The sequence below is a fragment of the Monocercomonoides exilis genome, assembly GCF_001643675.1.
Source record: "Monocercomonoides exilis strain PA203 chromosome Unknown scaffold5-2102611, whole genome shotgun sequence".
Taxonomy (NCBI): domain Eukaryota; phylum Preaxostyla; order Oxymonadida; family Polymastigidae; genus Monocercomonoides; species Monocercomonoides exilis.
In genome coordinates this window covers 36,929-49,764 of record NW_027150550.1, presented here as the reverse complement: position 1 = coordinate 49,764, position 12,836 = coordinate 36,929, and the positions used below count along the sequence as shown (strand labels likewise).

The following is a 12,836-nucleotide window of genomic DNA, read 5'->3' as shown; positions in this document are numbered from 1 at the left end:
TCATCATCATCTCCTTCCCCTTCACCATCTCCATATACTTCTCCATCACCATCACCATCACCATCATCATCTTCTTCTTCTCCAGCAGAAGCAGAAGCAGAAGCAGCAGCAACAGCAACAACAACACACTCGCCAGTCCTTCGCGACTGCGACATCTGCATCGACAACGTGTTTGGGATCTACAACTCAGAGCTGATCAAGACATACTGCATGCTGGACGAGAGGGTGCGGCCACTTCTGCTTGTTGTGAAGCACTGGGCGAAGAAGTTTGGGGTGGCAGACTCGGCGAACGGGACGCTGTCGATGTATGGGTACACGCTTCTTGCGCTGAACTATCTGCAGGTGAGGCAGCCGCCGGTGCTGCCGACGCTGCAGGGGGAGGCATACATAGCAGCGTCAGACCCGAGCCGGGTGGTGGACATTGTGGTGAAAGGGGCGCGGATCAGATACAGCACAGACCTGCAGCCGTGGCTGAGCCAGAACCCGACGGTGCTGAACAACAGAGACCCGACGCCTGCGGACTTCCCTCTGAACGAGTATTTCTCATCATCATCATCAACAACAAATGATTCATCCACAACTGAAGAAAAAACACCCACACACACCGAGAAGACTTTATCTTCTTCTTCTTCGTCGTCGTCTCCATCAACACCTCCTCACAATGACACAGCAACAACAACAACAACAACATCATCATCATCAACTGATGCCTCTCCATCATCCTCTTCTCCTTCTTCTCCTTCTCCTTCTTCTCCTTCGAAAACAACATTGTCTCCCTCTGATTCATCGTCGGCTATCTCCACTCCGACGCACACTTCATCACCCTCTTCACAATCACAATCACAATCACAGACACCACCACACCCAGCACAAGGGAATCAGATGAGTCAGATGAGTCAGATGGGGCAGATGGGGCAGATGAATCAGATGCAATATCCAGGGCTGTATGGGGCGAATGCAGTGTTTCCGTTTGTGTCGCTGCGGAAAGTGAACACAGAGCCGCTGTCGTCTCTTGTGGTGGGGTTTTTCTATCACTATGCGCGGAACTTCATCCGGATCAGGCATGTGGCGTGTGTGAAGTACGGGTGCATCATCCCGAAGACGGTGACGGGGTGGGACACAGACTTGGACTACCACCGGCACTCGCTGTGCATCCACGATCCGTTTGAGCTGAACAGAGATGTTGGGGATGTGGTGTACCGGACAGACGAGGTGGCGCGGGCGTTCATCAACACGTTTGAGATGGTTCGGCAGGGGAGGTCGTTTGACGCGGTGTTTGGTGGAGAGGGGAGGATGGAGAGGAGGGAGGGGAGAGAGAAGGAGAGAGAGAAGGAGAGAGAGAAGGAGAAGGCATCGTGGATGTGGATGAAGGAAAAAGAGAAGGAGAAGGAGGGCGAGAAAGAGAAAGAAAACGGAAAGGAAAATGAGATTGGCGAGAAAAAAACGGAGGAGGAAGAGAAAGAGGAAAGGGAAGAAAAAAATGAGGAAAATGAGGAAAATGAGGAATCAGCGAACTGTTCAGGAAAAGAGTTGGCAGAAAACACAGATAAAACAGAAAACACAGAAAAAGCGGAAAAAGCGGATAATTCAGACAAAATAGAAAAAGAAGAAAAATTGAATATTGCAGACAAAACAGACATGCATGCACCGCTGATTGGGACGAAGCCTTCGTTCAGCACAAGCAATATGCAATTCCCGAGTCTTCCTGAAAAGCCCATGGATCAGCCACACACAGACACATCCACAACAGCCACTTCTATTCCTTCTATTCCTTCTGATCCTTCAATTCCTTCTGATCCATCTGATCCGGCAGCACAGTCACAAGAGGCACACATCAAATCGCTCATCCAGCTTTTGGCGCAGACGCTGGGGATTGCTCAGACGCCGCCGGATGAGCAGCAGATGCCTTTGACTGTGCCATTGGATGTGCCATTGGATGTGCCATTGGATCTGCAGCTGCCTTTGGATCTGCAGCAGCTTCTGCCACAACCACCACAACTCCAACAACCACAACCACAACAACCACAACCACAACAACCACAACCACAACAAGTACAACCACAACCTCAACCTCAATATCAATATCAACCTCAACCTCAACCTCAACCTCAACCTCAACCTCAACCTCAACCTCAACCTCAGCAACACCCACATTCACATTCAAATTCACATCCATATCCACACGCCCACACACAGACACGCTCACCGCCTCACTCTTCTTCGTATTCCCATTCGAATTCGTATTCCCGTTCAAATGGTCGGCCGTATCAGAATTCGTATCCACACACGCAGCAGCATCAAATTCATAACCAGAGTCAGAACCAGAGTCAATATTTGAAGGAGAGCCATGGGCAGCATCCGGGCACGCCGCCACACTCTGAAAGGCCGCTGATTCCATTGCCTCCAGACCATGGTCATGGGGGTGATGTGCGTGGAGCACAGAGCTATTCAGGGGCTTCTGGGAAGAGAGAAGGAGCAAGCATTGAGTCGCTGTTTGAGCAGATGCAGCAGCAGATGGCGATGCCCAAGACGCGGCATTAGTTTGTTTTGGAAGGCAAAACAAAAACAAAAAAACAAAAACAAAAACAAAAAAAACAAAAACAAAAACAAAAAAAATGAAAAGAAATGAAAAGAAGATGCATCTGAATTGAACGGAAGGAAAAACAAAAGATGGAAATGAGTTTGCCTTTTGGAAGAAAGAGTGATATTGAGAGGGAAGAGGAAACGGCATGTGCGTGTTTGAATGACAGCTGTTGTTGCGTTGTTTTCTGTCAGCGATTCTTTTATTTCCATCTGTTGTTTTGATGGACGCTTTCTGCCATTTGCAACCGCTCTTTGTGAATATTGTTGCTGAAGTGCACATCAACCTGGAGTTCTTTTTGCAAAAATGCAGATTGAATTGTGTTTTTGTGATTTTGTGTTTTGTGTTTTGTTCTGATTGTTCTGATTGTTGGGATTGTTGGGATTGTTGGGATTGTGATATTTTCGCGAGAGCCTGTGCATGCTTGTGTGGAGTTCGTGCAATGTTTCGTTCTCTCCTTTTGTTTTTCTTGGTATCTCAACTGACAGACATGTCTGCTTGTGAAGTGCACAAGGGTTCGTTTGGCTTTCTGTGGGTGAGAGTTGTGTTTGATGAAGTGTTTTGGTGTTGGGTGTGTTTTCGGGTGTTTTCGGGTGTTTTCGGGTGTTTGTGTGATTTTCGGTGAATGGTGTCAGCAGCAAGCATGCAGCTGTTTGGTGCTGTTTCTGTGATTTATTGCTGCTGGTTTATTCTTATTCTTATTCTTATTCTTTTTCTTTTTCTTTTGAATTTTTTCATTTTCATTTTCTGTGTTTTTTGTGGAGGAGATTGCACACGACTTTCGGGAAGCGGATGCTTTTGAGAAAGCGCCGTTTCCGATGGGCAACAGAAAGCTATTGCTTTGCACGAAATCTCTTTGCTGGATCGAAAAGGAGCAGAAAGAAAAAAGAAAGAAAAAAAGAAAGAAAAAAAGAAAGTTCATCACAAAACACAAAATAATTAAAAGTTAAACAATAAAAATAACTCAGTCTCGTCCAAATCCCTTGTCGGTGTGGTGTTTCACTCATCCAACGTGGAGCAGCCATTCACCAATCGGCTCCAGATGCCCCACCAGAACTTGCGGAGGGGTGCTGTCAGTCGATGGAGAAGCACGCGGAGTGCTTGCGCCTCAACAGCAGCTGCACCAGGAAAAGAAGTGGGAACGAGCATTCTTCTGACTTCTGCCACAGGTGTTGGATGCTGTGCTCCACCGAGCACGGGAAGAGAGGCAGACATGGGTTCTGCACCGCATTGTCTGGAGCAAGCCATTTTGAGCAGTTGCATCATCTTTCAGAGGCAGCAGCCAGCCCTCGTTCAGCAGCTTTGAAGCAGGCCTGGAGAGGAAAGGAGAGGAAAGGAGCTGAAAACAGGATTTTGGAGGCATCAAGGGATTTTGATGGCAGAGAATTCTTGTTTCGGCTCTCACGCTGCAATCTGATAGACAGAAACCATCAGCACATGCCTCTGAGACATTCACATAGCCTGGTCTGCTGCAGAGCAAATTCAGGTGCAAATTGGCAGGCAATGCAGCAGAACCCCTCGAACCCTCGAATCAATGAGAAACCCCGATTCCCTGATGATTGCCCTCAATCTCCACACACTCTCTTCTTTTGGATCTTCAATCAGAAGAGTTGCTCAGCTGCTGCATTTCATCGGCATTTCGTGAGGGGGAAACCGAAATTGCTGGATGGGACGAAAACAGAAAAGATGAAGAAAGGCGCAGAAAGCTTCTTGAGGATTTGTGCTTTCGAGAGAAGGAGAAGAAGGAATGGTCGTTGTGTTGTGAAATATTGGTTGCTTTCTTTTGCTGGATGGCATTCTCAAAGCGGCAACCTTGTTTTCTGCTCCAACGCCAAACACTTCAAAGACAGAAAATGCGAAGCATTCAACTCCAATCCATTTTCCTCACCTCCCATTCATCCCTGCTAGCACGAAGACTCACTTGCTGTTTTCGTCTTTCTCTCACTTTTTTTAAACTCTGCAGTGAGAATCTAATATTTTCTCATCTTTCTATCTCTTTTTAGTATTTCAGTCAAGCCCCATATTCAACGAACACGACTTTCACTTGTTATTTCAAATACACCACATTACTCATCTCGTCATTTAGCTCGTCTTTCCTCTTCAAAATGTGTTATCTCACGCTCTTCATCCAATAGCTCATCCATTTTTGGATCAAAAAACACAAAAAATCGAATTTCTGTCCATTGAATTCTGTTTCAATCTATTTGAAATGCATCAATGTTTGCTGACTTTTTAAATTTCATTCAATGCTCTGCGTGTATGTTTTCTAGTTAACTATCTTATCTCTTTTTGTGATGCAATCAAAAATCGAACGATAATGAAATAAAAATTTAAAACTAATATAATATGATAATTTTATTCTTATCAAAAAAACAATTCATTTCAATTTTTCTAAAATTTTTCTTAAAAAACTATATTATAGTCCAAAGATCAAAAAGAAATCCATTTTTCTTGTGGTGAAATTGGAGATGGAAAAAGGGGGAGGAGAAACAACTCCTTCTCAAGCTATAACGATGGGTACACATTATTCTGCGATTTTCTTCCTTTAAAGCGAAAATTTTGACTTTGTTATTTATTTAGAAGGAGGAGAAAATCTGATGGATGGTTGCGCCTGCATTGGACAAAATGAGAACCCTGAAGATGATGGCCAACTGCAGGCTGAGCAATGTGCAGAAAAATATGTGTGCTTATTTCTCGATTTATTCGAATGTGAATTTATGTTTTTGATGTTGGCTCGTGGGCATTTTTGAATTGTTTGGTTTCATTGCGATATTTTGCTATATGTTCTGCATTGAATCAACAGATGGATGGGACGCAGTCGTTGATTGCAAACGAGGAAAGTTCGAGCGCGATAGAGCTGAAGGAACTTGCTGAGCAAACAAATGATGGAAGAGGCATTCAAAATGGTGCAGCTCCAGCAAAGAGAATTGCGTCGTTGGACATATTGAAATCGTTTGCAGCTCTGGCAGTTGTGCTGAGCCATGCTGGGCTGCGGCAAAGGCACCAGTACAAGCTTTACTACAAAAACGAAAAGCTTTCGTACTGGATTTGGGCAAATCTGTATTGTGCACTTGGGCGCATCGGGACACATTTGTTTATGGTGGTGACAGCGATCATCATGCTGTCTCCGAAACGGCTGAACGACAGCGCAACAAGCACGATGAAGTATGTGGTGCGGCGAATGGTGCAATACACGTTGTGGATGATCCCGTACAACTTCAAGCTGTTCGAAGCTGCAATGAAGTTGGCGACTCCGTTCAAGCGGATTCGGCAGATGGTAAACATCTTTTTTGCGAACCCTGGGACGCTTTGGTATTTGCAGATTGCGATGAGGATGCTGATGATTGTGCCGTTTGTGAGGCAGGCAGTGAAAGCGACAAGCCGGAAAGTGCTTGAAATGACGATTCTGTCGATCTTTGTGTCGCATCACCTGCTGCACACTTTTCTGGTTGGGATGCAAATAGGAGTGTGGGCAGATGCGTTTGTGGCGATGTTTCTGACGTTTCTGGTGGGGTATTACTGCTGGACGGTGATGGAGCATCAGCGCAATCCATCGGCAGCTCATCCGAGCTGGGTGGAAGAGCCGGGATACCTCCCAATTCTGGGGAGGGTGAACTGGCAGAGCAAAGTGACAGCGTTGGTGTGCTTTGGAGTGTTTGTGCTTGCTTCGTTGTGCAACTGGGGGCTGGTTGTTCTGACTGGGCATTATGCACAGAACGCTGAGTTCTGGAGGTTTTACGAGTATTATGGCTTGCCGACGACTTTTGCGTTTGCGGGGTTTGCGTGTGGGATTTATGCATTGACGTGCAAATGGAAGCCCACAAGCAGATTTGAGAAGTGTGTGATGTGGTACTTCAGTTCGACAGGATCGTGCACGTTGGGGATTTATTTGCTGAACGAGTTTGCGATCTTCAGGTTTGTGGCAGATTATCTGTTTCCGAAAGTGCTGAAGAAGTCTTATTACGATATGAACCCGTTGTGGTTCACTCCTCTGCTTTGCGTGAGCGTGTATTTGACAACATGGATTGTGACTGCGCTTTGGCAGAAAATACCGCTGCTGAAAAGGCTGGTGATGTAAGATGCTGCTTTTGAGAAAACAGCATTCCACAGAAAATCTAAATTAGTTGAATGCACATTGTGTGCATATATTCGATCTATTCTATTATCGATTGATGCTTCATTTTGCATTTTTATTTTTTATTTTTTATTTTTATTTTATTTTTTTTTTTTTTTTTGATTGAAAGCAAAATGATGGATTTTTCGTTATTTTTTATTGCTCCTGTTTTCTTAATGTTTGTCTTCATTCTGTTTTATTTTGATTTCGAGGTTTCAAGTTTAGAGAAGCAATACAAACAGTATTGTCATTGCACATGTTTGTGCAGCAAAATTATTTTTTTCTCATTTCGTTAAATTATATTAGTAATGTGATTTTATTTCACTCATATTGTCATAAATATTTTGTTTTAAATATTCCTTTTATTTGTCGTTTCAGATTTTAGATAATATTTGAAATGCGATTATTTACATTGTTTGAACTATTTTGTATCAGAAATATACACCATCATCTCCAACTTTAATGAGCAATTTTATTGTTTCTTAAGCATATGATTCTAATTTTTTTCATTTATGAAAAAAACTGTTCTTTGTTCCAAACATTTTCTCCATCGTATCATTATTAATCTAACATTCCCATGCATAATAATAACACAGTGAAGCTCGGTTATAATCACAATCCATTTTTCACGATTTTTTGAGATTATAACCGAGCTTCAATGTAATTAAATATATATATTTATATAGGGTGATTTATAAACCCGAACTTTTTTTTATTTTGGTTCGAAATAAATAAAAATTTTTTTTCAAGCAATCATATTTTGATAACAAAAATTGAAATGATTAATAATATATATAATCAACAAGTTCTCTCTTCATAATTTTTCTGGAATTTTTCTGCTTTGATTCATCATCCAAAATATCATCATTCAAAAAGGCGGATTTATAAAATCTTCTTTTTTGGGGCTTTTCAGCTGCGAAAAGAATTTTTTCTTCTTTTTTTTCATTACTATCTTTTCTTTTCTTATCTTCTTTCATTTTCTTTTCTTTTTTCCATTCTTCAAGAAAATTTTGTTCAGTTATAATTTTTCCAAAAAAATCAAACCTGTGTGTTCTCTTTTTCAGTGTAACCGAAGGTTCCTTTGGAAGTGTTGATAGTACTGATTGCCACTCGTTTGAAAGTACGCCGCTTTTCTTGAACGAAGAAACAACAGTTGCAGGAAGTTATGCTATCTGAAGAGCTTGTGGAAGAACGTTGGAGATGGCCTCACGTCGAAGAGAAATGGAAGAATCCGGAGGCACAGAGTACAGAGAGTTGATGCATTTTTTGAAGACTGCAAACACACCACGATCAAGAGGTTGTGTGATGTGTGAACTGCGAGGAATAAAAGTGACGACGTCAAAGTTGTTATCAGCAAATTTCTGCCATATTTCAGGTTGAGCAATAGAAGAATGAGAATCCAAAAGCAGAAGACATCTCTCATTGGTTCTCATTAATATTTTCCTTCTTTCGATGATTCCGGTTAATAAAACCTCTTCTGCGTATCCTTGAAATATGCTTTCCGTCATCCATCCATCGTTGTTATCCCAAACATCAATGAATGCGCTCAGAAGAACTCGCATTTCCTTTGGTAATTTGTGGCATGGCCACAATACAACGCTTTTAAGAGAATATCCATCTGCAGCAGCTGCAACAACCAAAGTGGCATTTGGCATGTTTGTGGGTGTTGTTTGAAATCCAGCTGGAAATCCTGTGGAGTGAATCACAAGAGTTTTGAAGGAATCCGATAAGCGGAGTGAAGATTCATCGGTATTAAAGATCAAAGAAGGTGAATAATGATGTGAATTATGAAGATATTGCAGAAGCTCGAAGAAAAGAAAAACAACTTGTTGATTGGATACTGAAAGACGTTGGATATCCACATTTCTGGGCATGGACGCTTTGAGCTCAGAATTCCTTTTTGCAAATAGATATGGATATGATTTGGACACACTGGTGTTTTCATCAACATCAGTTTCTGATCGTCTTTTTTTATCGGAAAGGACGGATTCCATCTGAAAAATATTTGTTATCAAAAACGAAAGATAAATAAATGTGTAATCAAACTAATTCTCTTGTTCTCTTTGCATTAAAACTTGTCCCGGATAAACTTTCGATTTTAATAACTCCAACAATAATGTTTTTGTCCTCATCATTGAATAGTTCTGGCCTGCCAGGTTTTGCAACTGCTCTGCCGCTTTCAATTGCTGAAACTGCCTGATTACTGCTGAACGAGAGAACTCCTTTGTATTAATTTCATCAACGATTCTGACATGTTCATCAACAACAATACGTGCCATGCGTTCTAATCGATTTTCAATTCTTCGATATTCAAATGACATCATTTTTTCTCGAAGAATTAACTGTCCACGTTCTCTTTTGGTTTTCACAACATTCATTGAAAAAAATATTCTGGTTTTGATCTTTTTTTTATTTTGAAAATTATTTTTTTTTTTTTTTTGAAATGAAAAAAAAAATCAAAAAAATGTTTTCGATAAAATTCTAACTTGATTAGCCCTATTGTTATTACTTAATCTCCTCAGGGGAGGCACTAATCAGAGATGGAGGAGCAAACCCCCCCATCTCCCCCCATCAGAGATTAGGTATAGTAATTTAATCTACAATTTCAGTCATTGATTTTTCCTTATACACTGAAAACAATATAAAAAGTGTGAAAATTCAACTTATTATTAAAAAAAAGTCCGGGTTTTAAAAAAAGTTCGGGTTAATGAATCACCCTACAACATATAAAGAACAAAATTCATAAAACAAAAAACCTCTTCACTTTAACGAAATGGAATCCATTAACATTAAATGTTATTGCTTTTGAACACGAATTTGATATAAAAAAAATTGAAGTAAAGGATAAGTGAAATGTTAGACAAAGGTCCTGACTTTTTTATTCAAACAAAATGAATTGGAATAGAAGTTTTTTGAACTGTTTGTCTTGTTGATATTGATTTCAGATAAATGGTTAATATTTGTGCATAATTACCATCAGTGTTTAACCCAAAACAGATGGACCCTCTTGATATATATATTTACCAATAACTATCATCTCAATTTTTATGTTTTGTATTTCACAAGCGTTGAAATGCGGTATTTTTTAAAAAAGAAATCATTTTTATGAAATTATTTAAAAGTTGGGTGATTATTTTTGAAATCATAACTTTTTTCGGAACGCTGTTTTTTCAAAGGTTGTTTGTCTTTGGAAAGAAATTTTATATTCAAATGCAAAATACTTCCCAATAGTTTCATAAACAAATGTTTTTGTTGAAATAAAGACGAAGATATCTTTTATAAGCCATTTCATTTTCCAGTGTTCATTTGTTAATGCTCAATGAAATTTTTCTTTCCGAAAATTTTGTTTGAAAAAATATGATATCAAAAATAATTACCCAGTTTTATCAAAATATTTGTTTGGATTATTCTATCATTAATAGTTCCACATTTGAAAGGCGCTATTGTTAAATCGTTATTAATACGTAAAAGAATAAAAAAGTGTGAATAGATGAGAAACAAATAATCAAAATGTTTGATAGCTCTCTTTGGAATTGAAAACAATTAATTAGTTTACACGATGAAGTCCACATTTTCAAGGGAAAAATATTCCTTCATTTTTTGTTTAAGAATGAGGCGAAAAACTGTTATCACACAGAAGATATTTAAAAAATGTTCATGACTTTGCAGATAAAGATAACACAACAGAAGAGGTCTGATGATAATCCAAATAAAAGGATTATAACATTTGTTTCATCTTTGAAACTAATATCGAATATTTAATGAAATAATTTTATCAAGTGATTTTTCTTTTTTCATTTTGCACTTCTGGATTAAGTGTTTTTCGAATTTCTTACTCTATTTTGCAGAAGATATGAGATAAACGATCTTTGGAAGCTTCATTTCTATTTGAATTGCAGCCTTTTTTCATTGCGCTTGATTTCAATTTTTTGCTCTTCTTTTCTGATTCTTTTTCAACGATTCATAAATATTTTCTTCGAAGAATTTTTTGAAGCATCCAAACGTTTCTGAAGATCTGCATGACTCTGCTTTGTGATTTGCGATGAGCTTCTGCTGTTGATATTTTTCGATCCAAATTATTTCGTTTGAATTTGAAGTTTTGACATATTGTTTTTTGCTACTTGAATTCATTGAAAAAGCTCTCTCAAAGTGGTCTCTTTCGAAGAAAACTGTGAGATTGGAGACGATGAGTTCTCTGAGGATTTGGATGAATTTGAAGCATTTGGTAGTGATTTAGTGTGGGATAATGGCATTTGTTCTTTTTAAAAGTTTGTTGAAAAAGTTGAAACAAATTTATTTTTGATTGAAAAAGTTATTTGGAGATATTTATTTGGAGAAAAATCTCCGAACAATTAATTTTTCCAAAAATTTAAAGATGCTTTCACAAAATTTTTGTCATTTGAAGAAGAGATCGGAGAATTTGATATTCTCGTCAGAACAGAAGAAGCTGTAAAAGGCCACACTCCTCTTTTGACATATGATTCTTTCACTGTCGATGGAGTTATTGCAGATGCTACAGAATTTGAAAGTGCAATAGCGAGAGTGGATCGATATTCACTAAAAGTTAACTTTGAAAGAGGGCTAAACTTGTTGTTTATTGCGAGCTTAAAACAAGAAAAAAACATTAGAATCACTGGGCTGCAGGAAATGAGTCATACTTGGAGAAAACCAAAGAATAGCAATTAAATTCTTTGTTGCTTCGCTTTTCACAATTTTGTCATTATGTGATCTGTGATTGTTCATTAGAAGAAGTGCTTTCATTGCTTCATTTTGATTGATTTTTGCGGAAATCAGTGGAATCCAGCAATTGAACATAATTTCTCTGAATATCTAATTTGCAATCCATCCTGATGAAAAATAAATGCATCGGATATTAAAAGCTAACAACGAAGAAAATTCATCTGGAGTTTCCTCTTTTTAGACGCAGCATAAACCAAGGAAGTGATAATCCATGCGCACATATGCACAAGCAAAGATTTTCATTTGTTTCCTTTTGAGCAGCAGGAGAAGAGGGAGAGATCAGATTTTTCATGAAGACAACAGGTTTCAAGGTTGTAAAACTTTCACTCAAAGCAGACTCATAGAAATTGAATATGACTGAAGAGTTTTTTCTATATATGTCATAATTTTTTTGAAAAGTTCCTTTTGTGAAATTTTCAAATAAAACAAAAATTTCATGTTTCGATCAAATAACAGTTCTCAATCATGAAATTTTAAAAAAATTGAAACAAAATGTTGACAACGTTATTATTTCCATTTTAGTTAAGTTTTTGAGTGAGAACTGATATTTGATGGGTGATTATTTTTGTTATCATAAAAATTTTCTGGGTGTTGTTTTTTCTTAGATTGAAAGTTTTTTGAAAAAAAATTTATATTCAAAAGTGAAAAAGAATGACAATTGTTTTTCCTAATCAAAGATTAAAATGTATTCAATTAGCCTTTTCACTTTTCAATTTTTTTTTATTTGTATTCTTGAAATATTTTTGCACCGGAATTTTTGTATGAAAATATTTGATTTCAAAAATAATCACCCATATCTAATTTTTTTTTGTAAAATTCCTTTTGATTAATTTTCAAGAACAATTAAAATTTCATATTCTCATAGATTTTCTGTTCCCTCTCAAGAAACTTCACTATTATGGAAACAAAACACAAGCAATGTCATTATTTTCATTGAACAGATGATTCGTGAATGGGAACAGAAAATTGATGAAAATATGAAATTTTTGTTTTTGTTGTAAATTCATCAAAAAGATGTTTACAAAAAAATTACCAATTTGATCATTTTTTGCAATAAATCCATCAAATTTCTCCACGACGCACATATTCTCGAACCAAATATGTTTATTATTCTAATTTGCATTGCAATTAAGTTTGACGGATATGAAGCAAAAATATGAAAATAAGGTTCAGTAAATATTACACGGATATTAAGCATTTGTGACTTTTCAAAAAGAATGACCCATATGGAACAAAATATGTGACTTCAAGCATTTTTATCGATAGACTTTGCACTTTTGGTTCATTAATTGTGATCAAAAAAACAAATAAAAGTCTTTTTTTTTTTTAATTTTTTTTAATTTTTTTTGTCGCACTTGTGAAGAAACAAAATTATTTTTTATAACATTAATTATGCATGTA

The 12,836-nt window shown here is 38.0% G+C and overlaps 3 protein-coding genes across 3 annotated transcripts; 2 read left to right on the top strand and 1 right to left on the bottom strand.

Annotated features, from left to right (window-relative positions):
* The first annotated feature begins 784 nt into the window (after window positions 1-784).
* MONOS_16026 (uncharacterized protein) lies at window positions 785-3,431 on the top strand. Its single transcript, XM_067868933.1, has one exon. The coding sequence runs from the start codon at window positions 883-885 to the stop codon at window positions 2,539-2,541; it is 1,659 nt and encodes a 552-aa protein (XP_067734086.1). The 5' UTR covers window positions 785-882; the 3' UTR covers window positions 2,542-3,431.
* A 1,396-nt stretch (window positions 3,432-4,827) lies between these two features.
* Window positions 4,828-7,368, top strand: MONOS_13640 (putative Acyltransferase family; the record flags this gene model as incomplete). The annotated part of the gene is made up of 4 exons (XM_067866361.1): window positions 4,828-4,838; window positions 5,004-5,098; window positions 5,162-5,262; window positions 5,385-7,368. The coding sequence occupies 4 exons, from the start codon at window positions 4,828-4,830 to the stop codon at window positions 6,657-6,659; spliced, it is 1,482 nt and encodes a 493-aa protein (XP_067734085.1). The 3' UTR covers window positions 6,660-7,368.
* Window positions 7,369-7,858: 490 nt separating this feature from the next.
* MONOS_13641 (putative DDE superfamily endonuclease) lies at window positions 7,859-8,689 on the bottom strand (the record flags this gene model as incomplete). The annotated part of the gene is made up of 1 exon (XM_067866362.1): window positions 7,859-8,689. One exon carries the CDS (start codon window positions 8,687-8,689, stop codon window positions 7,859-7,861), a length of 831 nt encoding a protein of 276 aa, XP_067734084.1.
* Window positions 8,690-12,836: the final 4,147 nt, after the last annotated feature.